The sequence below is a fragment of the Prionailurus viverrinus genome, chromosome A2, assembly GCF_022837055.1.
Source record: "Prionailurus viverrinus isolate Anna chromosome A2, UM_Priviv_1.0, whole genome shotgun sequence".
NCBI classification, from domain to species: domain Eukaryota; kingdom Metazoa; phylum Chordata; class Mammalia; order Carnivora; family Felidae; genus Prionailurus; species Prionailurus viverrinus.
In genome coordinates, this window is record NC_062562.1 from 99,021,377 (window position 1) to 99,044,436 (window position 23,060).

A 23,060-nucleotide genomic window follows, 5' to 3' on the forward strand; every position below is an offset into this window, starting at 1 on the left:
AATGAGTGAAATTTCTATTAATTACATCATCAAAGGAATGGATTGGGATGTGCATTCTGGAAGAGATGCCACATGGTATACACTCTTAAATAAAACAAGACAGATGGCCCTCCCCAAGAGTTAAAGAAAGAGACTGACTCACACATTCAGTCTAGATTTAGGGCACACAAATTCTTCCTCCCCTTAACTTAGCAGTCTAAATCCATTGAGAATACCACTCACAGCATGCTACATGTCAGGAATTAGAGAAGATCTTGTATTCTCAGATGATCAGTCCCTACCTGTCTTACAGAGCTCTCAAATACGAAGATGACAAAAAAGAAGTCCAACTGAGAGTCTAAGAAAAATATGCTGGCCCACAGGGAAGGAATGTTACCCTGACAACTCAGGAGAGAGGATAATTCTGTAACTGCTTTCTTTGAAAAATAGACACAAATGTTGAAGCCCTGTACTTAATTCCATCCAAAGTTTGAAGGGGACATGGCCTCTATGAAACCTAAGCAGATAAGGGGCTGAGATAAAGGCAGAAATGCAAAGGGAGCTGGGGGGGGGGGGGGGGGTTGAGGGGGGGCGGGGCAGTGTGTGTGTGTGTGATAATTTCCCTCTTTCCTCAACCTCAGGGTCTGTCCTAGAGTTCTATGTAGTCAAATATCTGGTTTCCCCATCTTGGACATGGACAATATCACTCATATGTACCCCCGGGTACATTAGGATAATTCTAATTTTCTACAGATTGTGTTAGCAAGAAGTCTTCCCCCAAACCTCCTTTCCTTAGATGAATCCACAGAGTGACTTACCTGGGTTCAAGCAGTTGTTCCTTCTGTAGGCCCCTGGAGGTAGAAAGAAGCCACATGTTTCCTCAGGACTAAAGGAATCCTCACTCATGGTCCAGAATGTTGGCTCCTGAGATAGGCTTCACCACTACTGCTTTGCTGCCACCGGACAGGGAAGGCCCCTTGTTGCTTGGCGAATTTCTTCTCATGCAGTAGGTTTCTGCTAACCTAATTAATGCCCCACTTGCTTCTTCCCCTCCCCCTCAAATTCTGCCTCAGGAGTGGGGGTACCATTCTCATTCATTCCTCCTCATCTTCCTTTGTCATTCCAGCCGCCTCCAAGCGGCCCGGGCCATTCCCCTCCACCCTCGAGTCTGGCCTAGGCTTCCACTTGTTCCAGAACAAACAGAATTTTGTCCTGGGGTAGAGGAAGAAATCATTATTCGCTCTCTCCAAATTTCTGGCCTTTAAAAAATACACAACCCCACAAACTTCCCAAGGATTAATCTCTTTTTTCAGTTGAATGACAATAGCAGCGTTCATTCCCCTCAGCAAAAACACCATCCCCAATCCTAAGATATGGTCTGACTTCATGAGCCCATAAAGATTAGTGCAAAATAGTATGATAATAGTACATTTTCCAAAGTCTGAGTTATTCAGTCTTATCTATGGTTATTTGGCTAAATTTTCATCAACGTGGGGTTTTTTTGAATTAAAAAGATAAAAAATAAAGTAAGTATAAGGTGACTGAGCTCAGTGCCTGCATCTGGATTGTTCATGTCTAGAAAGATAACTTTGCCTTAAGGTTCAGTAAATTAAAAATAAACATAAGAATAAATAAACATGGGCTGTATGAGGAAAAGTCTGCATCCCCAGGGATAAGAAGCAATATTCTGAGGAGTTGGCAGATAAGCTTTGATATGAAAAAGATTCGCTTCAGTAGACAGAAGGAAATAGTTTGTGATATTTGCTTCCTGTTTTCAATGTGTTTAAAAAAAAAATACAGTTAGCTGTTAAAAAAGCTTATGAGAAGAGGCCATGTGAAAACCAGCTTGGTTTAATAAGCATTTATAGAGCCAAGACGTTTTTCTATTTCTTCACTGGCTCTCTTCAGTCTTGATTCCTGGATTTGTTTCTCTTTCCCACTTTTAAACGTTACTGGGTCCCAGGACTCAGTTGAAAACATATTTTCCCTTCTAAACTCACTTTGGTGATTTTATCTAGTCCCACGGCTTCAGATGCCATCAAATGGGGTTCACTCCCAGATCTGTATCACCCAGCCTGACCCTCTTCTCCAAGCTCCAGCTCACCTGCCCAACTACATATGATCCATCTCCCACTAGATGTTGAATGAACATCTCAAACTTCCCATGTCCAGATTGAAACTGTTTCCTGCCCCTGCCTCCATCTTAACAAATGACGATTCTGTTCTTCCCATTGCTCAAGCCCTAGGCCTAGAAGGCACCTCCATTTTCTCACTTTCCCTCATCCCTCACACCTCACAAGACCTGTTGGTGCCATCAAAATATCTCCAGTCTGGCCACTTCAAACCAACTACACTGGGACCACCCAAACCAGAGCCACATTATTTCTTCTTGGACTCCGATAGCAGACTTTTCAATAATTCCCCTGCTTTCATGATCTCCTTTTTTACCATCCACTCTCCACACATCCAGCCTTAGTGATCTTTGCAAAAGGTAAATCAGACCATTTCCCTCCCTGAGGCTTCCCCTCACACCCAGCATGTGGTCTAAAGTCTTTTCTGTCATCTGCTGAGCCTGCCATCCTCTGGTCAAGGCTGGCCTCACCAATGGCATTTCCTACCACTCCCTCTTTTACTCACTTCTTTCGATGCTTGTGTTCTCTGCGTTTTCTGAAAACATCTACCTTGTTCCTGCCTGCCTCAGAACCCGCACCCTTGCTGTTTCCTTCGCCAGGAAAGCCCTCCCCCCCCGCTTTTCAGATGGTTTCCTTCAGTGCTGCACCAACGTCATGTCCTCAGAGCCTGTACGTGAAATACTTCATCTTCTTCCCTTGTCATCCTCCATCACTCCCCCCAGCTTCGTATTTTTCTTCCTGTAACTTTATACGTGAGTTCACTTTTTTTAAGTTTATTTATTTTTGAGAGAGAGATAGAGAGAGGGAGAGAGAGAGACAGTGCACGAGTGGAGGAGGGACAGAGAGAGCATAAGAGAGAGGATCCCCAGCAGAGCCCAATGCAGGGGCTTGAATTCACAAGCTGTTGAGATCATGACCTGAACCGAAATCAAGAGTCGGTTGCTTAACTGACTGAGCCACCCAGGTGCCCCTACACGTGAGTTAACTTTTTCGTCTTCTCTAGCATATGAATTCCATGACGTTAGGGACATTGTCTCTCTCACCTACTAGGGTGTTCCCAGAGCCTCGAACAGTAGCAGGTACATAGTAGGGGCTCAATAAATATTTGTTGAATGGATGAATGTACCACATACGAGGGACACAAAAACAAATAGAAATAGCATCGGTTCTCGAGGATCTTAAAGTAAAGAAAAAGACACCCAAATCTGTTACTCGTTAGAGTGAGAAAATAAAATTTTTATAGTGGAGGGACAAGTAGCACAGCCTGGGGAGGGGGAGGAAAGTTTTTTTCTGGAAGACATGACACTGGAACTTGAAGGATGAGGAAAGAAGAAATTAAGGTCATTGCAGGTCAAGGAAACAACATAAGCAAAGGTGCGTAGGTGTTTGCAAAGAACAACACACAGGATTTCTCAGTAATTAAAGCAAAGTGTGAGACAAAAGATAGCAGGGTAGAAGTCACAGAGGCTGAAATTGGGTTTTGGATGGTTTTATCTCTTATGATAAAAAGCTGAAACCATCTCTTATAGAATATGGAAAGCTCTTGCAGGATTTAAAAAAGAAAAAATTTTTTAATGTTTATTCATTGTTGAGAGACAGAGTGAGGCAGAGTGCAAGGCGGGGGGAGGGAGGCAGAGAGAGAGAGAGAGGGAGACACAGAATTCGAAGCAGGCTCCAGGGTCTGAGCTGTCGGGACAGAGCGCAATGCAGGGCTCAAACCCACAAACCATAAGATCATGACCTGAGCCAAAGTCGGACTCTTAACCGACTGAGCCACCCAGGCGCCCCAAAGCTCCTGTAGGATTTTAAGACAGATGGCAACATGGTCAGTTATGCATTTTAAATACATTGTTCTCAGCATATGGAGGGGGATGTACAAACAAGCAGCAGTGCCAACACTCGACAATTGATGAGATGGGGCAGGAGGATGAATAAGAAGGAGGGACAGAAGGTGAATTTCTGAGTTTCAGTTTGATTCGCTGGGGCCAGAGCAGCACTATTTATTGAAATATAGGTTACATGAGTGCGAGGATTAAAAAGGAAAAGAGTTTAGTTTGGGACCTGTTAAATGTCAGTGCTCGGTGGGCCTCCAAATAGATTTGTTCCGAAGGCAGTTGTACATATAGGTCTGAGACTCAGGGGTCAGCTCAAGACCATTCAGATATTTCTTAGCAGGTATTTATTGCGAGAGAACTCACTTGCATACCATTCACCCAGTTAAAGTCTGCAATAAATGGCTTTTAGTATTTGCACTGAGTTACGCAATCAGCAATCATCCCTACAATTTTAGGACATTTTATCACCTAACAAGAAACCTGTACCCTTTAGCAATCATTCTCCATTTTCTTCCAGCCCCTGCTCCCCACCCTTTAGCCCTAGGCAACCACTAATCCACTTTCTGTCTCTGTGTACTTGCCTCTTCTGCCACTTTCCGTATAAATGGAATCATGGAATATGCGGTCCTCTGTATCTGGCTTCTTTCATTTAGCATAATGTTTTCAGTACTTTTTGAACCAATGAAATGGAACACGGCTTAAGTACTTTGTTCCTTTTTGTTGATGACTATTATTCCATTGTATCGACATAACACATTTTGCTTATCTGGTTATCAGTTGATGGATGTTTGGATTGTTTACATTTGGGGATTATTATGAATCATGCTGCTATGAACATTCCAGTGCAAATGTTGGTGTGGACATGTGTTTTCATTTCTGTTGTGTATATACCCAGGAGTGGAATTGTTGAGTTCGTACGGGAACTCTGTGTTCAACTTTTTGAGGAAGTGCCATACTATTTTCCAAAGTGGCTGCACCATTTTACACTCCCACCATCAATGTATGAGGATTCTTATTTCTCCATAGCCTTGCTAACGCTTGTTATTATTTGTCTTTTTGACCATAGCCATCCTAATGGGTATAAGGTAGTATCCAAGTGTGGTTTTGATTTGCATTTCCCTGATGGTTAATGACATCTTTCCATGTGATTATTGACCATTTATGTATCTTCTTCACAGTGATACTTTGCCCATTTTGAATTGGGTTCTCTCCCTTTTGGGAGGATATGAAGTTTATTCACCCTCGTTAATTTATTTTAACGATATGATATCATTAATTTATTTTAACATATAATTAATGTAATGATATATATATTTTTTAATGTTTTTATTTATTTTTGAAGGAGAGAGAGAGAGAGAGACAGAGCATGAGTGGGGGAGGAACAGAGAGAGAGGGAGACACAGAATTTGAAGCAGATTCCTGGCTCTAAGCTGTCAGCACAGAGTCCAATGCGGGGCTCAAAATCACAAACTGTGATATCATGACCTGAGCTGAAGTTGGACTCTTTTTTTTTTTTTTTTTTTAAACGTTTATTTATTTTTGGGACAGAGAGAGACAGAGCATGAACGGGGGAAGGGCAGAGAGAGAGGGAGACACAGAATCGGAAACAGGCTCCAGGCTCTGAGCCATCAGCCCAGAGCCCGACGCAGGGCTCGAACTCACGGACCGTGAGATCGTGACCTGGCTGAAGTCGGATGCTTAACCGACTGCGCCACCCAGGCGCCCCTGAAGTTGGACTCTTAACCAACTGAGCCACCCAGGTGCCCCCCCCTTTTTAAATTTAATGATATTTTAATTGATATGATTTCTTCTTTGACCATTCAGTCATTTGTAAATGTGCCCCCAATCTGCAAATAGATTTCAGATTAAACTCGTCTTTTCTGTTGCTAACTTCTAATTGCGTTATGGTCAACAAAATGGTCTGTAGTGATGCCTGGCCTTTGGAATTTGTGAAGATGAGTTTATGACCTAGTTAGTATAGAATCAATTTTTGTAAATGTGCTATATAACCTTGAGAAGGATGTGTCCCTTATCAGATATGTGGTCATTCATATAGTTCTGAAAGGTATCTGTTCTTTTTTTTTTTTTTAATTTTTTTTTTTAACGTTTATTTTTTTTGAGACAGAGAGAGACAGAGCATGAACGGGGGAGGGGCAGAGAGAGAGGGAGACACAGAATCGGAAGCAGGCTCCAGGCTTTGAGCCATCAGCCCAGAGCCCGACGCAGGGCTCGAACTCACGGACCGTGAGATCGTGACCTGGCTGAAGTCGGATGCTTAACCGACTGCGCCACCCAGGCGCCCCTGAAGTTGGACTCTTAACCAACTGAGCCACCCAGGTGCCCCCCCCTTTTTAAATTTAATGATATTTTAATTGATATGATTTCTTCTTTGACCATTCAGTCATTTGTAAATGTGCCCCCAATCTGCAAATAGATTTCAGATTAAACTCGTCTTTTCTGTTGCTAACTTCTAATTGCGTTATGGTCAACAAAATGGTCTGTAGTGATGCCTGGCCTTTGGAATTTGTGAAGATGAGTTTATGACCTAGTTAGTATAGAATCAATTTTTGTAAATGTGCTATATAACCTTGAGAAGGATGTGTCCCTTATCAGATATGTGGTCATTCATATAGTTCTGAAAGGTATCTGTTCTTTTTTTTTTTTTTAATTTTTTTTTTTAACGTTTATTTTTTTTGAGACAGAGAGAGACAGAGCATGAACGGGGGAGGGGCAGAGAGAGAGGGAGACACAGAATCGGAAGCAGGCTCCAGGCTTTGAGCCATCAGCCCAGAGCCCGACGCGGGGCTCGAACTCACAGAGCATGAGATCGTGACCTGAGATGAAGTCGGACGCTTAACCGACTGAGCCACCCAGGCGCCCCTGAAAGGTATCTGTTCATAAATGAAATGAAAAGAGTAGTTATGACTGCTCAAGAAAGTCATGCACAGTAAGAAGTCCAGGGAAAAAGAATCATGAGATCCAATGTGAAATAATACAGTCTAGGGAATGAGAAGAAAAAGAATTGTATAAAAATAATGAAGGAATATCCAGAGAAAGAGAAGAAAACATTCCAGGGAAGTCAGTTGTCAACACTATTGGATATAGCAGAGAAGCGTAGTAAGATGAAAATTGAAAATTGTAGATGGGAATGATCAGTTGGAAGCCACTGGTAACTCTGTCGGAGCAGCTCCAATGGTGTGGAGGGAACAGAAGGCAGGCTGTAATGGGCTGAGGGGATTGTGAGTGGTGAGGAAATGGTGCAGAAAGTAGAAACTTCACTTTCAAGAAGTTTGGCTAAAAAGACATAGAAAGAAATCGGAGGGTGCTTAAAACGGAGATAAGTGTTGGGAGAAGCTTAAGTATGTTTATTCGATGAGGGCAAAAAGTTAATGGAGAGGGAGGTGTTGGACAGTAAAGAGATATTATTTGTGGAACAACATCCCATTGCTGCACACATGATCAGTTGCAAAGATGGAGCTATTTGTCTTGAACTGGGGGGAGACTCCTCTTCTCTGAAATGAAATGGAGAAGGTAAAGGTAAGTATTGAATTGGTCCGTATTTTTACTGAGGTTTACTGAGGTTTACAGTAGGTTTACTGAGACCTACAGAAACTCAATTCAGCCGTGGTAGCAATAACTAGTGTCATCAGTATCCAGTTCTCTTCCCTTCCAGGCTCATGGAAACCATACTTTCTAGTCTAGTCCCTTTGCAGTTCAGCAGGATCATATGTACCTTCTGCCTAATGACATATGAACAGAATAAATTAGTCACTTCCAGGCAGTGAAAAGCCCATGCAGGACTTTTAAAGTCTATTTCTCCCCACGGTATTGTGATGGTGGAGGAATCCTCAAGCAAAGATGGTGAAGCCATAAGACTGAGGTAGCTTGGATTCCTGAGAGATCAAACAGAGTACATTTGTTCTGGAACTACAATGCATTGTTAAGAGTGAGAAATACACCCTTACTGCATCAAGACACTAATGTGTGAGTGGCATAATTACAACAGCATGATTTGTCTGTCCTGATTAAATCCTAGCCTAAGGAAAATTTAAAAATCTATCGGTGACCAAGGAAAAGTTGAGCAGCTTAGCTAAGGAAAGGATAGAGATGGCAGCTAAGCAATTAGAATCAGTCATTCAAACTGACTTCAGCAGGGCAGAGATGCAGAAACCTTCAACAGGGGAGCCACTGCAAGAAGGACCAACAAGACGTTTAATAATGGTAATATACTCTGCCTCAGAAGATTTAGGAACTGTGCGTGTGAACGTGTTGGATGGGACATCCACAAGGGTATTGCAGGATGGTATCAGGACAGAGACAAAAGAAAGACTGAGCCAGATACCTATGTCCTCACTGCAAATGGGAGAGTGATTGGGAGTTTGTGAGATCGTAGATAAGAAGGGATAAAAAGTAACCTTGTTGGGTGATAATAAACCTTAACAGATGAAGGGTTGTACACAAGAGTGAGAGAGTAATGGCTCAGAAGACCATTGTTGATCTAGAAAAAGGTAGTTCTCAACTCCAGACCCTGGAGAATGTGAGTATTAGAGAAACGGGGCTTTACAGGAAATGGTATTTCATTTAAGATTTCATTTAAGACAAGACTATGAAAGATACAGGAAAATATATTTGCCATAGATTGTAGATTGAAAGGGCAAAATTGAAACTAGAACAAAGCAGCCAACTGAAAATACGCTTTGGTGACAGTTAATAACAAACTTGACACTGTACAAAATTGCATCCTTGACAAAGAAGCAGACTTGAGAAACAATCCCAGAACACGCAGAAAATGAAAAGCCCTGAATATGAAAAAAGAAATCTAACCTTTGAATAATAGATGTTTCTAAAGAATGCTTACTGTTAATAACAAGCAAGACAATATATGTAAAACTCTTAGTGAGTGCTGGAAAAGTAGCAGACATTATTAATATTTTCATAAAAGAACACAGAACAAATGTACTGTCTTTTACCTGCACAAAAGCCTAATCAAGCCCTAGCATGGCCAAATTGAGGCAGGTGACATTCAAGCAGAGGGGGAAGAAGACATCTCAGACAAAACTAGTAGCTAGTGAGGAATCTAAATGCCTACCTGAAGTTAATAAATTGAACCAAATTCCTTCTCAAACCCTTCCTATTATGACCTATGATAATATTTTCTCCACGTCTCCCTATGTGCAGGCCACTATAACCAGAGACTATATACTTTTTACCCTTAGTTATTTTTCTAAGGAAATCATAATTTTGTCAAGGTGATGTTAAAAAGAAAGCCATGAGTAATTTACCATGTTTTCACTGGTGTATTTGAGGATTGGGGTTTTAAAAAACTGTGAGAGTTGGGGCACCTGGGTGGCTCAGTCGGTTAAGCATCTGACTTTGGCTCAGGTCACAATCTCACTGTCTGTGAGTTTGAGCCCCGCATCGGGCTCTGTGCTGACAGCTCGGAGCCTGGAGCCTGCTTCATATTCTGTGTCTCCCTCTCTCTGACCCTCCCCCATTCATGCTCTATCTCTGTCTCAAAAATAAATAAAAATTAAAAAAAAAAAAACTGTGAGAGTGAGTTTCTTATCAATAACCATAACTTGATAATTAGTGGGTGATGAAAATTTTAAGCCAAAACAAAGTTTTATAGTTTTCAATAATAAAGCAATATTTCCTTTTTAATATGATGAATAGTTAAATTGGTCTAAAATTTAAGACTTTAAGAATTTAAAATTCTTGTCTAAAAACACTAATTCACATGGAGATGAAATGGATAAGTTTGGTTCCTGGCAAAATTAATGAAAACAAATTAAGCCTAGATACATCTTAAATAAAATATTCAATGTCAACAGCAAAAAAAAAAATAGTAAAAGTGTACAAATGATTGAATAAAAGAAAGAAGATTGTTTTTAAAGAAACAAAAGATTTAGTGGTTTTCATTACTCTATATAATGTTTAGTATTTAAAAAGAGTAGAATGAAGTTACAGAATATTGTGGAGAAAATTACCCAAGAATTCTATACTCTTTCAATGTTATTTTATTATTTAAAATTTTTTTAATGTTTATTTTATTTTTGAGAGAGAGAGAGAGAGAGAGAGACAGAGCATGAGTGGGGGAGGGGCAGAGAGAGAGGGAGACACAGAATCCCAAGCAGGCTCCAGGCTCTGAGCTGTCAGCACAGAGCCCAACGCATGGCTTGAACTCATGAACCGTGAGATCATGACCTGAGCTGAAGTCGGACACTTACCCGACTGAGCCACCCAGGCCTCTCTTTCCATGTTATTTTAATTGTATGATGACAATAGAAAAATAGTCTCATGTATTTGAGTTCTTAGAAAATATGCCAAAAGGTGCCCTGCATGAAAAATTTACTAGCCACCTGATTTTTGACTGGATCGTGTAAAATACAAGGGATGTTATTCATAAAAGAATTTTGTTTTTGTTTAAATTATTAAATTTAATAATAAATTTCTCTTTAAATTATTCAGAGGCTTGAGTGTCTCCCCTACTGTGGGAAGAAAACTCAGGTGGGTCCATGTCATTTCCAGCAACGTTTAGGTAAGAAAATGTTGTATAGTCACTTTAAGCTTCAAAAGTCACTCTCAACTCAAAAGTTGGACATCCGGGGCTGATAATTCAGACCTGACTTAAACTCTCCTCTTCTGTTGCTCAAGTCCACTGCAGACTGGAAGCATCCAGTTAGGGAAGGGATACATACTCTTTCCTCATCTCGTGCTTCTATTTGTTCTTATCCATTTTACTAATAATGGGCTCCAAACCCCTTCAGAGATGATGCACAAGAAAGGGAGGAGACATAAGAAGAGCAGGAAAGTTCTTGTAGGAATCCAGCTTAGCCACCTTCTCATTTGGCAGATGTTTAAAGGACTGCAACCAATAAGCACAGAGAAATAAATTAAAATAACTATAGTTCAGTGGTTAAAAAAATCAAATGCCTTAGTCAAAATTGTTTTAGAAGGATCTCTTTTATTACTTTTGTAAATAAACACAAGATTAACAACCCCAGATAAGATTAATAAATTTGAGGAACGTGGGGGCCAATGGTAGGTAGGATAAACAAGGGATGAGTTCCCTATTTTCCTTGCTGTCCTACAGGACACACACTGGTCACCTATTCCACCATGTTGATTTCCCTGAACATGTGGGCCAGCTCACCATTTGCCAGATGGCAGTATGCTCTGAGGTGAAACCTTTCAGGCAGCAGGTGACATTGTAAGTTTACTTACTAACTTGCCTTTTTTTCCTTTCTTAGGTCGCAGGTAGTCAAATAAAACTTTCCCACTTGTTTAAGGGATTCATAACATATCATGCACTGGTTGTAAGGACTCAAATTGATTTTTTGGGTGTGGGCTGAGACAAGGACAGACTGCATAATTCGTTGGGTCTAATGCAAAATGAAAATGCAGGCCTCTTATTTAAAAAAAAAAAAAAAACTAAGAATTTCAAAGATGGTGACAATAAAGCATTAAACCAAATGTGGCGCCCTTCCGGGTGAGGGGTTCTGTGCAAAGCCAGCCGTGGTTGGGAATTACCAGTTGCATTGCAACATGGCTCATGTTTCTGCATTTTTAGTTAGAGGCCAAAATGACCTCAACTTCTAAGTCATAATCATTTAAATACTGTTTATTGGTTGAAAACTTTTATCAGTAACCATGGACAAAACCCTGAAGACTAGATTGAGGTTTGCAGAACTGAATATAATAACCTTACAGCTTTGACAATATAAATTGTGGCTGTCAGAAATGAAGCATGTAAGTGTAGGAGGGAGATAGCTGGGAGATAACCTCATTTCATAAAGCACGTGGTGGAGCTAACATAACGAATTCAATGGCAGAGACTTAGGTGCAAAAAAGTTTTAATATTCCAACAGAAGAATTAAAACATGATGAAAAGATCAAACATTGAAAAGAGGAAGGATTATGGGGCGCCTGGGTGGCTCAGTCGGTTAAGCATCCGACTCTGGCTCAGGTCATGATCTCACAGTTTGTGAGTTTGAGCTCTACGTCAGGCACTGGGCTGACAGCTCAGAGCCTGGAGCCTGCTTCGGATTCTGTCTCCCTCCTTCTCTGCCCCTCCCCCACTCACGCTCTTTTTCTCCTCCAAAACTAAATAAACATTTAAAAGTGTTTTAAATAAAAAAAAAAAGAAAAGGATTAGTACAAATAAACAAAAACTTGCCTTTTATATCAGAAAGTAAAGAATTCCATCTAAGTTTGATAATAAATGATAAAAAGTAAGTTAGCTGGAGTTATGGGAATAACTGCCCAAAGATCTAAAAACAAATATAGCTAAAAGATGTGTGTTTGTAGGGGGGCCTGTCAGTCAGTTAGATGCTGAACTTCGGCTCAGGTCCTGATCTCGTGGTTCACAGAGTTGGAGCCCTGCATTGGGCTTTCTGTCAGCACAGAGCCCACTTCAGATCATCTGTCCCCTCTCTTTCTGCCCCTCTCCTGCTTGTGTGTGTATGCTTGTTCCCTCTCTCTCTCTCTCTCTCTCTCAAAAGTAAATAAATATTAAAAAAAAAAAAGATGTGTCTTTGTAAATGCACAAATGAAATTGTCAATCAAGGTCTTCTATACTTCTTTTTAAACACGTACCTTATGGTTTAATAAAAACATAATAAAAATTTATCTAATGAAAGTAAGTTAATCTGAAAGGAAGCTCTGTCATAAATTTATTGAAGAAGATGGGTCTATGAAAACAGATCGCATGTATTCCTTTATTTTGGTTCCCAGCACCTGCTGCTCATAGGGGCAGTGTGGTTTAAAGACATATGGCTGATGAGTGACAAGTTTATTTAAATTACTTATGCAAAGGCATACTCTATTACTGATTTTTAAAAAATCCAGTAATGTATACCTTGTAAAAGTAATCTAATGTAAAATGAGAAAGCTTAGAAACAAAAGCAGAAAAAGATACATCAGGATACGTAAGCATGAAAGAAATTTAGCCAAATCTTCAAGGAAAGATGGTGACATTGCCCTTCTCCTAAAATTTTTAAAAAAAAAGGAAGTTAAAATAATAGAGTGTTTTCTTTTTTGCTTACATGTAGGTTTTTTCTGTTACAATGATACTAGATTAAAATATTTAAAAAAGAATATCAAATATGCCATGAAAGCTAAAACCAAGAAATATTTTAACTTTTTATTGCAAACTTGAAGATGCTTTACAGATGCTTTCTGTATACAGGTTTGTTTCTAAGCTCTCCATTCTGTTTCACTGGTTTAGTTGTCTTTCTATGCATCGATCCTACATTGTTTTAATTACAATTTGCAGGGATACCTGGTAGGATAAGTTCCCCTTCTTCACAATCTCTTCTTTCCTTCTCATTCTTTTTACTTTTGTTTTCCAAAATTGATGTGCTCTTTACTCTGTGCAAGTTCTGTGAAAAAAATGTTTGCATGGCATTGAATTTATAGATTAACTCAGGAAGTCTTGGCATCCTTACAATGCTGAATCTCTCTATCCATGAACACAGCAAAACGTCCCACTTAATTGAAGTCCTTTGCCTTTGATCAAATCTTTACCATTATCTCCATAAGGATCTTACTTATATCTTGAAAATAAATAAGAAAAACATAAACAACCCAATGAAAAATGGGCAGAGGCTATGAAGAAGCAATTAATGTAAGTGGGAATCTTGTTGCCTGTAAACTTATGAGAAGACACTCAACTTTGTTGGCAACCAGGAGTAATGCAAATGAAGTAAAAAAGATACCGTGTTGCACCATCTAATTGATAAACATTAAAGAGTTTGATACTATCAAGTGTTAGAAGTGATACTGAACCTTTCAACTCTATTGATGGATATATAAAATGGTATAACCACTGGTGAGTATAATCTAATCTAGTTAAAAGTGCTCATACATTGGTACCCAGTAATTCTAATTCTCTCTCTCAAGAAATTCCTGCACTACCTAAAAAATATTGTTATTACGAAAAAGTTTAGCAACTGTCTTTAGTAGAGGTAGTTTAAGTTTAACTAAGCTGTAGTTTAATTATATACTGAGAAGCTATTCAGCAGCTGATGTGAAAAAAAATCAGCTCTCCACTCAAAAACATAATGTTGGGGCGCCTGTGTGGCTCAGTTAGTTAAGTGTCTGACTTTGGCTAGGGTCAAGATTTCACAGTTCATGGGTTCAAGCCCCGCATTGGGCTCTGTGCTAACAGTTAAGAGTCTGGAGCCCGCCTCAGATTCTGTGTCTCCCTCTCTCTCTGCCCCTACCCTGCTCGTGCTCTGTCTCTCTCTCTTTCAAAAATAAACAAACATTTAAAAATAAATAAAAAAATCATAATGTTGACTAATAAAAACAGGTTAAAAAGTGAGATACCATTTATATAGTTTTTATGAACACAAAATAATAATAATATATACGGTCTATGGGTACACATATGAGTTATAAAAGAAAGAAAATTTACATGGGGATGACAAAAACCAACTTTAGGATAGTAGTTATTCTGGTGGAGAAAGAAAGGAAAGAAAGGAGAAATGAGCTGGATTTTTTTTCTATAAAATTTTGTCTTGGAAAAAATAAAGCTAAAGAAAATATGGCAAAAATTATTATCTGTCAAATATGGGCAGTGATATATATATGTCTGTTATAATATTTTCACATTTTTTTCTGTATGTTTGAATTATTTCATAATGTGTAACACATCTTAGATTTGGTGCTGATATAATACTAGATATTTAGATGTAGTAACACAGATTTTTAACCTAACCCCATTGTGCATATAAGTACAAAATACCTTTGAATTGCAAATAAGTATGAATATTTTCAAGAAAGCAGTTATGGTATAAATGAGGGCAAGATTGGGCTTCAATTTATTCAGAACTTTACCAATGTTTTTCCTCATTTTGGAATAACATTCATTATGGCAATGACCTTTGTGGCATTTGAATTACAATACAAAATACCTGTGTCGGTTCAAATTCGTAGCTGTTAGGTTCTACATATGGGTTCAAGCAAATCACTATTTCATTATGGCCTCCAGTATAGTCATTAACATATTGACTTTATACTACATCATTATACTTTATTTATAGAATGTATAATAATCGTAACTAGGTGGTGTTGATTATTAGAAAGTACTTTCATTTTGCCTGTAGAGGTTAGACATTATATTTATTTTTAGAAGACTACATACGAAGGTGGATGTTATTGTCTGCATTTCCTTGAAGAATTGGGAAGGATGTCATAAAGGGTTGAGACGTGCTGGCCTGGCCTTGTCCTTCACCTCACCTCGGATCTCCCCACTCACACACAGCCTTTTTGAGAAATTAAATCCATTAGAACAGAAGGAAGTCAGGGGCTGGCTTGGGGATATGGTGGGCGATGTGGATTCCCTGAGTCTGGGAAGATAGACAAGTGAGTTTCTGCAGTGCAGTGACAGAGACTTGCTCTCTGCTCTCACTCTTATGCAGCTCTTGAGGGAACAGAAATTGGGGGGAATGTGGATGCTTTGGAGAGGATGTTTCTGACGGCCGTATTAGCCTGTAGGGAGAAGCAAAGTCCAGCAGAGGGAGCCCCATGATGACTAGGCACTGATGATTGGGCAATATAACAAAAGGGCACTGAGAGGCAATTTAAATTTATTTGGGGGGGAAAAAAAGAGAAGAAAATGTGATGAAATTGATTCTATTCATTGGAGAGTAATGAAAGAAAACTTTCACATGCTATGGGAGAACAGAAAAAAAATTTAGTATTGACTGGTACTATGTCCCTCTGTAATCCTGGCTTCAGCATTATCTTTTTCCCTAGGGCCATGCTTGGTCATTTTTGTGGCCAGCAATCACTCTTTCTGTTCAAATTCTTATTCTATCTCCTCTCTTCATCCCATTCTTAGTGTACACAAATATCTATCGTTTTTGCCCACAGACAGAATCTGAAAAGTTCTTGTTCTTTATCAAGCAGTACAAATTAAAATTTGTGTCTGTCTCTTTTGCTACCATTCCAGAGTACTTCTGAAGATCATCTTGCATAAATTAAAAGGTTCTTGAAAGGCCTTCTCTCATTAAAAGTTACTTTACTCCAGAAACAATCTACCCGAGGATGAAATAATTTATCCACTAGAATGAAAATTGCTACAAATTTTTGGGAAGTGTAATTTACAGAGTGTAAAAGAAAACCATTTGGAGGGGTGCCTGGGTGGCTCAGTCGGTTAAGCCTCTGACTTTGGCTCGGGTCATGATCTCACAGTGTGTGAGTTTGAGCCCCGTGTTGGGCTCTGTGCTGACAGCTCAGAGCATGGAGCCTGCTTCGGATTCTGTCTCTCCCTCTTTCTCTGCCCCTCCACTGTTAGCACTCGGTCTCTCTTTGTCTCTTGAAAATAAACATTAAAAATTGTTGAAAAAAAAGAAAACCATTTGGAGAAATAGACCAGATTTCTGTATGAAGAGGGTCTATATTTTAAGAATGTCAATTCTTCCTAAATTGTTGTCTACACCAAAATAAGTTTTAGATGAATCAAATGTTAAATATTTTAAAAATCTATAAAAAGCTATAAAAAATTATAATTAATCTGGATAGCAATGCTACCTCTGAGAAGTACAACACACTCTAATATTTAAAAAAAGGAAGTTAACATCATTGTGTTTAATAAAAAGCAAAAAAGTTGGTTACAAAATTTATAGCGATTATGATAATGTAGGCCTACATTTTAATTTAATGGCGGAGTCCTATAAATGTAAACAAAGCAGAAAGTATTTAATGTATAAAAGAACAAAACTCTGGACAATTAACTAAAGAAGAAATACCACTAGTTGATAATTACAGAAAAAGTGTTCACACTCTAATAATCAAATGCATTTAGATTAAAAAAATTTTTTAATGTTTATTATTTTTGAAAGAGAGACAGAGCATGAGCAGTGGAGGAACAGAGAGAGAGGAAGACACAGAATCTGAAGCAGGCTCCAAGCTCTGAGCTGTCAGCACAGAACCCGAAGCAGGGCTTGAAATCATGAACCTCGAGATGATGAAGAGGTCAGACGCTTAACGAACAGAGCCATCCAGGCCCCCCTAGATTTTTTGTAAAGAAGATCATTTTTACTTACAATCTGACAAAAAAAATTAAAATTATATAACAACATACCGATGAGTGAAATATCACTGCTATACATCAATGAGTTATATAACTTTTAACAATTATTCATAAAAGTCTTTAAAACAGTTCACACATTTCAGCTTAATGATTCTATGTGTGTGTGTGGGGGGGGAGGGAGTTTATGCCAAAGAAATAATCCTAAAATTTTCATACAAATTTATTACTTGTAGCATTAATTATAAGATCAAAATTTTGGAAAAAATCTTCTTATCCAACAGTTGGGTAAACTCACTGCATGGAGTTATGTAGTTACTGTTAGGTAGTTATTTTTAAATGACATTTAAAGTAATTCTATAACAACATGGAAATGCTTAGAAGAGTAAACAAAAGGCAGTATTGGTCAATAAAAATATTTAAATTTGTCTAAATTAATTGTTAATTAGGGAAACAAACATTTAAACCCAATGACATATTACTATGTACCCAGCAGATTGGCTAAAATTAAAGAGACCAAAAATACCAAACATGCATGAGAATATGGCACAAGAACCCTCACGCATGGCTTATGAAAGCATAAACTGGACCTGCCTAACACTATCTAATGAAGTTGAAGATATGCATAACCAATGATCGTATAATTCCATTCATAGGTATGGAACCCAGGGAAAATCCTACCCATGAGCACCAGGGTACAAGAATGTACAAGAATGCTCATAGCGGCAGTAATGGCAATAGCCTGAAACTAGAAATTTCCAATACCCAGTAGGATGGATAAATTGTGAATTTCTTGTGCAGTGAGACAGAACACAATAAAATGAACAAAAGACAGCTAAACATCACAACATAGCTTATTTTCACAAACATAATGTTGAATGAAAGAAGCAAGTCATAGAAGAATATGTGTTTATTATTTCATCTATATAAAGTTCAAAAAAATGAAACTATCTTGTTTAGAGATATATAAAAAGGTAGCAAAACTCTAAAGAAACGCATATTAGGTTCCTCTGGCAATGGGGAAAGACAGCAGGAAAGTAGAGGTCTTCTCTGGCTCTGGGAGGTGTTTCATTTCTTGACCTGGAATATGACTCTGTGGGTGATGGCTTTACAATATTTTAAAAAACTATACATACATATCTTTATATATTATGTAATGCATGTTTTATGTTACGGGTTGAATCTTAGCCCCACTTCCCCAAAAGAAGATAAAGTAAAACCTTGCATTGTAAGTAACTTGTTCTGTGAGTGTTCTGCAAGATGAGCAAACATTTCTAATAAATTTTAACTTGATAAACGAGTGATGTCTTGTAATATGAGTAGTACATGACGCCTAACATCACACGATCACAACCAAACCAATGGTTCTTGAAATTTACTTTGATACATGACTGCTTTGGATTACAAGCATGTTTCTGGAACCAATTATGCTTGCAAACCAAGGTTTCACTGTATGTTGAAGTGCTAATCCCCAGTACTTCAGCATGTGATCTTGTTTGGAAATAGGGTTGTTGCAGATGTTATTAGCTGAGTAGGAGCAGGACGTGCCCCTACCACAGTATGACTGGCGTCCTTATAAGAAGATAGCCGTGTGAAAACACAGACACAGACACAAGGCCATGGGAAGATGAAGACAGACGTTGGAGTGATACACCTATAAACCAAGAACACCAAGGATTGCCAGCCATCCCCAGAAGCTGGGAGAGGCACGACCCAGAGTCTCCCTTAAAGCCCTCACAAGGAACCAACCTTGCCGACACCTTAATTTCAGATTTCCCATCTCAAGAACTGTGAATAAATTTCCATTGTTTTAAGCAACCTAGTTTGTGGCACTTTGTTATTACGGCAGTGCTAGGCAACTAACACATTGTATTTGCTTTCTTTCTTCTTTTTTTTAATGTGTATTTATTTATTTTTGAAAGAAAGAGAGAGAGAGAGAGCACAAGCAGGGAAGGGGCAGAGAGAGAGAGGAAGACACAGAAACTGAAGCGGGTTCCAGTCTCCCAGCTGTCAGTGCAGAACCCACCGCAAGGCTCGAACTCACGAACCATGAGATCATGACCTGAGCTGAAGTCGGACGCTCAGTCTACTGAGCCGCGCAAGGGCCCCTACATTGTATTTTTACATTAAGAATATTTTTAAAAAGGTTCCAAGAATTTATATTTATGGTGTCTAATTTCTTGAATAAATCACAAAATCTAAAATAAAAAAGAAATCATCCTACTTTATATATTCTCTGGAAAAGTTACACTCAAAGATACAATTCGAATATAAAAATAAAGATCGCCTATTCAGAAAAGAAAACTATGCAGCACATCTAGTTGTACGAACAGGTCAAGGATCAATTGTAAATGTCCAAGTACATTAAAAAATAAAGGATGTGGTTTGTTCCAAGTTGGCCTGTAAAAATTTCATTCTGACCCTTTGATTCCCTTCCTTACTGGAAATTTCTCCAGTGTCTGAAGTGACCCCACATTTGGCTTTTGGGAAGACATTCTTATTCATTCCATTTCCCTACAGAGCAAAGAAGGGCTGACCTGGAAAGACACCTGACCCAGAATTTCTCAGGGGTGGAATACTGATGAACACAGATGACTCTGTACAAGACCGTCTTTGGTTAGAATTCTGCTTTCTGCAAGTTGGGAGTACAGGCAGCCTCGGATCTTATAGAACAATGTGCTTTCAGAAACCTCACCGGGGGGTTGATTTTGTATAGGCTACTGAGCATGTTTGTGGGAGTATTGCCTTTCTCAAGCAGTTTCCATGTGACCAGAGGATGCCATAAAAAAGGGCACAAAGGAGCAATCCATGAAAAACCAATTTTTAAAAAATTAACAAAATGCAATGTGATTTCTCTACTACTTTCAAGTTTTCAAATACCAAAAGAGAGCAATGCACAGGAAAGACTTCTAGAAAAATGAGGTAGAATAGTACAGTAGTAAGAGATTTCAGAACCAGGCTGTCTGCTTTCAAACCTCCGTTCTACTGCTTCTTAGCTTGAGAGAGTTATTAGCCTCTCTAAGTACAAATTTCTTCATCTGTAAAAATAGGATAAAAATTGCCCCTATTGTAAAGGGTTGCTAAAAAGATTCGATAAGGCACTATATGGAAAACATTTAGCTCAGAATGCTGCACATGGTAAGTGCATAGTAAATATTCGTTGCTGAAATAATAATAATAATAGTAGTAATCGTAATAATAATACCTTTCCAGATTTGTACTTGAAGTAGCTATAAAAATTTCCAGTAGAATTGATTATAGAGTAGACCCCCAGGGGTCATCGCGTTCACTCCATTAAATTAGGCAAGGAAGAAAATTTCAGGTTCTTAAGTTGACCATTTTAGTACTTAACATTCTCTATCAGAAAAATAAAATTCACTTCACTTTCCTGGTGTGTTGGATAAGTGGGTTTGGTTAAATAATTTCTGTGGGACGTTCCAAATACTACAAATTTGTAATCAAATTTGTCTTGAAGTCACTGTCTTTCTTTCAATGAGTATTTCTATTATACTGGCTTCTACCCCTTTCCAAGCAAAATATGACCTTTTAGTCTAGTTTGGTGGTCAGTGTTTGTGCTTTTTGTTTTTCTCCAGTGTACCCCAGGGGGGCCTTGCACTTGAGTGGCTCTAGTACCTGCTGTTTTCAGTCAGAGCTGGGCAAGTTCCACAACACTAAAGTTTGCTTGGACCAAACTTTCGGGTTTCCCAGCTTTGAAAGAGAAGAACAGGATTTTGTGAAATATGAAAAGAAATTGATGATTTTTAAAACCAACTGAGCTTCAAAGGTTGCAATATAAACTTTCTTTTCAATGATATTTGCTATCTTATCGATAAAAGCTATTTAGTTATAGGAATCACTTTGTATTTCCCCATCCATCTGGGGGTAAGAATTAAAACTCAAGGAACTGCGCTCCAGCTTTTCTGCGGACATCCTCCCTTCTCTCCCTACCCCTACCCAACCCCGGTACATTTGCTGATTGTCCAGAAGATGGCACTGTTGTTTCAAACGCCTGGTTTCCCAGGAGACCAAGTTACCCTGGAAAGAACGGATCCTGTAAGGCAATCAGAGGTTGAAAGGGAGGCGGTGAGAAAAGTCTCTCGAACTTGGGACATAATGGCAAAATATGTTTGCGAAATTGTCTTCCTCAATCTCCCTTTCTAGGGGCCAACGTGAACATGAAGACGAACAACCAGGATGAGGAGACGCCCTTGCACACAGCTGCCCACTTCGGCCTCCCTGAGCTGGTGGCCTTCTACGTGGAGCACGGTGCCATCGTGGACAGTGTGAACGCCCACATGGAGACCCCGCTGGCTATCGCCACCTACTGGGCCCTCCGCTTTAAAGAGCAGGAGTACAGCAGGGACCACCACCTCATCTGCCGCATGCTGCTGGACTACAAAGCTGAGGTCAACGCCAGGGATGACGACTTCAAATCTCCCCTGCACAAGGCAGCCTGGAACTGTGACCACGTGCTCATGCACATGATGCTGGAGGCTGGCGCGGAAGCCAATCTCATGGATATCAATGGCTGTGCTGCCATTCAGTATGTGCTGAAGGTCACCTCTGTGCGCCCAGCTGCCCAGCCTGAGATCTGCTACCAACTGCTGTTGAACCATGGGGCTGCTCGAATATACCCTCCACAGTTCCACAAGGTGAGGTTATATCTAAAGGTGCCGAGTATAGAACAGGGTAGTCAGCAGGGTTCCCAGAGACTTCAAGGATGGTTTGGTCTCAACTCTTCTGGTGACTCAAGCTTATTTGAGGCTTGAATCTTTGGGCTAATTCCAACTGTCCTCACGTTTGCACACACAACCTTGGCTACTTTGTCGTGGTCCAAGTTTGTTTGAAATCTGGGGCTGAGAGCGAAGAATGAGAACGAGAGTGGCAGATATTTCTCCATGTCTCGGGTGAGCACCAGTGAATTGGGAGCAGCTTCTGCCAGGACTGAATTGAGAGAGATCAGAAGGCCACTTTAAGGCTACTGGAGAGGTCAGTAGTGTCACACAGGCAAATACTCGCCATCTTTTAAGCAGAATATATTTTAAATTACACATGGAATTGTTCCTGCTTTAAATTTTTGTCTCTGCATTGTCTCCAGTAACTCATTCATTCTAGAGAAACCAAGCTATTCATGCCAGGAATAAAGAAACATAGACTTTGGGGTCAAGCAAACTGAGGTCTTGCCACTTACCTAAGAATTTGACTCTGAATACATTACTTAAACCTCCTGAGCTTCAAATGCCTCCCCTGTGAAATGGGTACACTCTGTCCTTATGGCTTGGCAAAAATATGCAGAGTCGGTCCTACATTTGAAAGAAATTAATCTTACTGGTAGCACACAGGTATTTTCAGAGCCCAGGGGATGGTGCAAACCTTTCTTTACTCTTTCTCTGGAGTCACTGACAGTCTTTGCAGTCTCTGCCCCCACCCAGTCCCACATCTGTGAGTACCACTCCTTTGGTCTATGTCCATCTTCTTTCCCCACACACACCTCATTAGGCTGGCCATCTTCACAGTGCAACTTCCAGAAGACATACAAGTGATCTCTTTCAAATACAGCTCACTCCATGAAACATAATTTTCTGTGTATTTATGTTCTAAGGCCACCTTCTTTCTATAGAAGAGGATGGAGAGGGATGAAGGGCATGGAGCTTCCAGAGAAACATACCTACCTCATTTGATTGTGAATAATAGCCTTCTCAGGGCACCTGGATGGCTCAGTCAGTGAAGTGCCCTACTCTTGGTTTCAGCTCAAGTCATGATCTCGTGGTTCATGACTTCAAGCGCTACACTGGGCTCCGTGCTGATGGTGCGGAGCCTGCTTGTGAGTCTCTTTCTCTCTCTCTCTCTGCCCCTCTCCTGCTCACTCTGTCTCTCTCAAAGTAAATCAAGAAAGTCAGACAATTTTTAAAAAAAGAATAACCTTCTCATAAGTTTGTTTTGAGAATTAAATGATAATATTTTAGAAGTGTTGGCATTGTGCCAGGGCTGTGGTAACCATTGAAGAAGTGATGGCAATCCCTTTGCTATTATTACATATTTCTTGATCAGTAGAATCAGTGCTCTGGGCCTGGTTTA

At 39.6% G+C, this 23,060-nt stretch overlaps 1 protein-coding gene across 1 annotated transcript in view; it reads left to right on the forward strand.

Annotated features, from left to right (window-relative positions):
* ASB4 (ankyrin repeat and SOCS box containing 4) overlaps nt 1-23,060 on the forward strand; it is a 59,045-nt gene that overhangs the window by 26,220 nt on the left and 9,765 nt on the right. Inside the window, exon 3 of the mRNA XM_047850294.1 lies at nt 21,144-21,634. Coding sequence (XP_047706250.1) covers nt 21,144-21,634 — 491 coding nt within the window. The remainder of the gene's footprint in view (nt 1-21,143; nt 21,635-23,060) is intronic.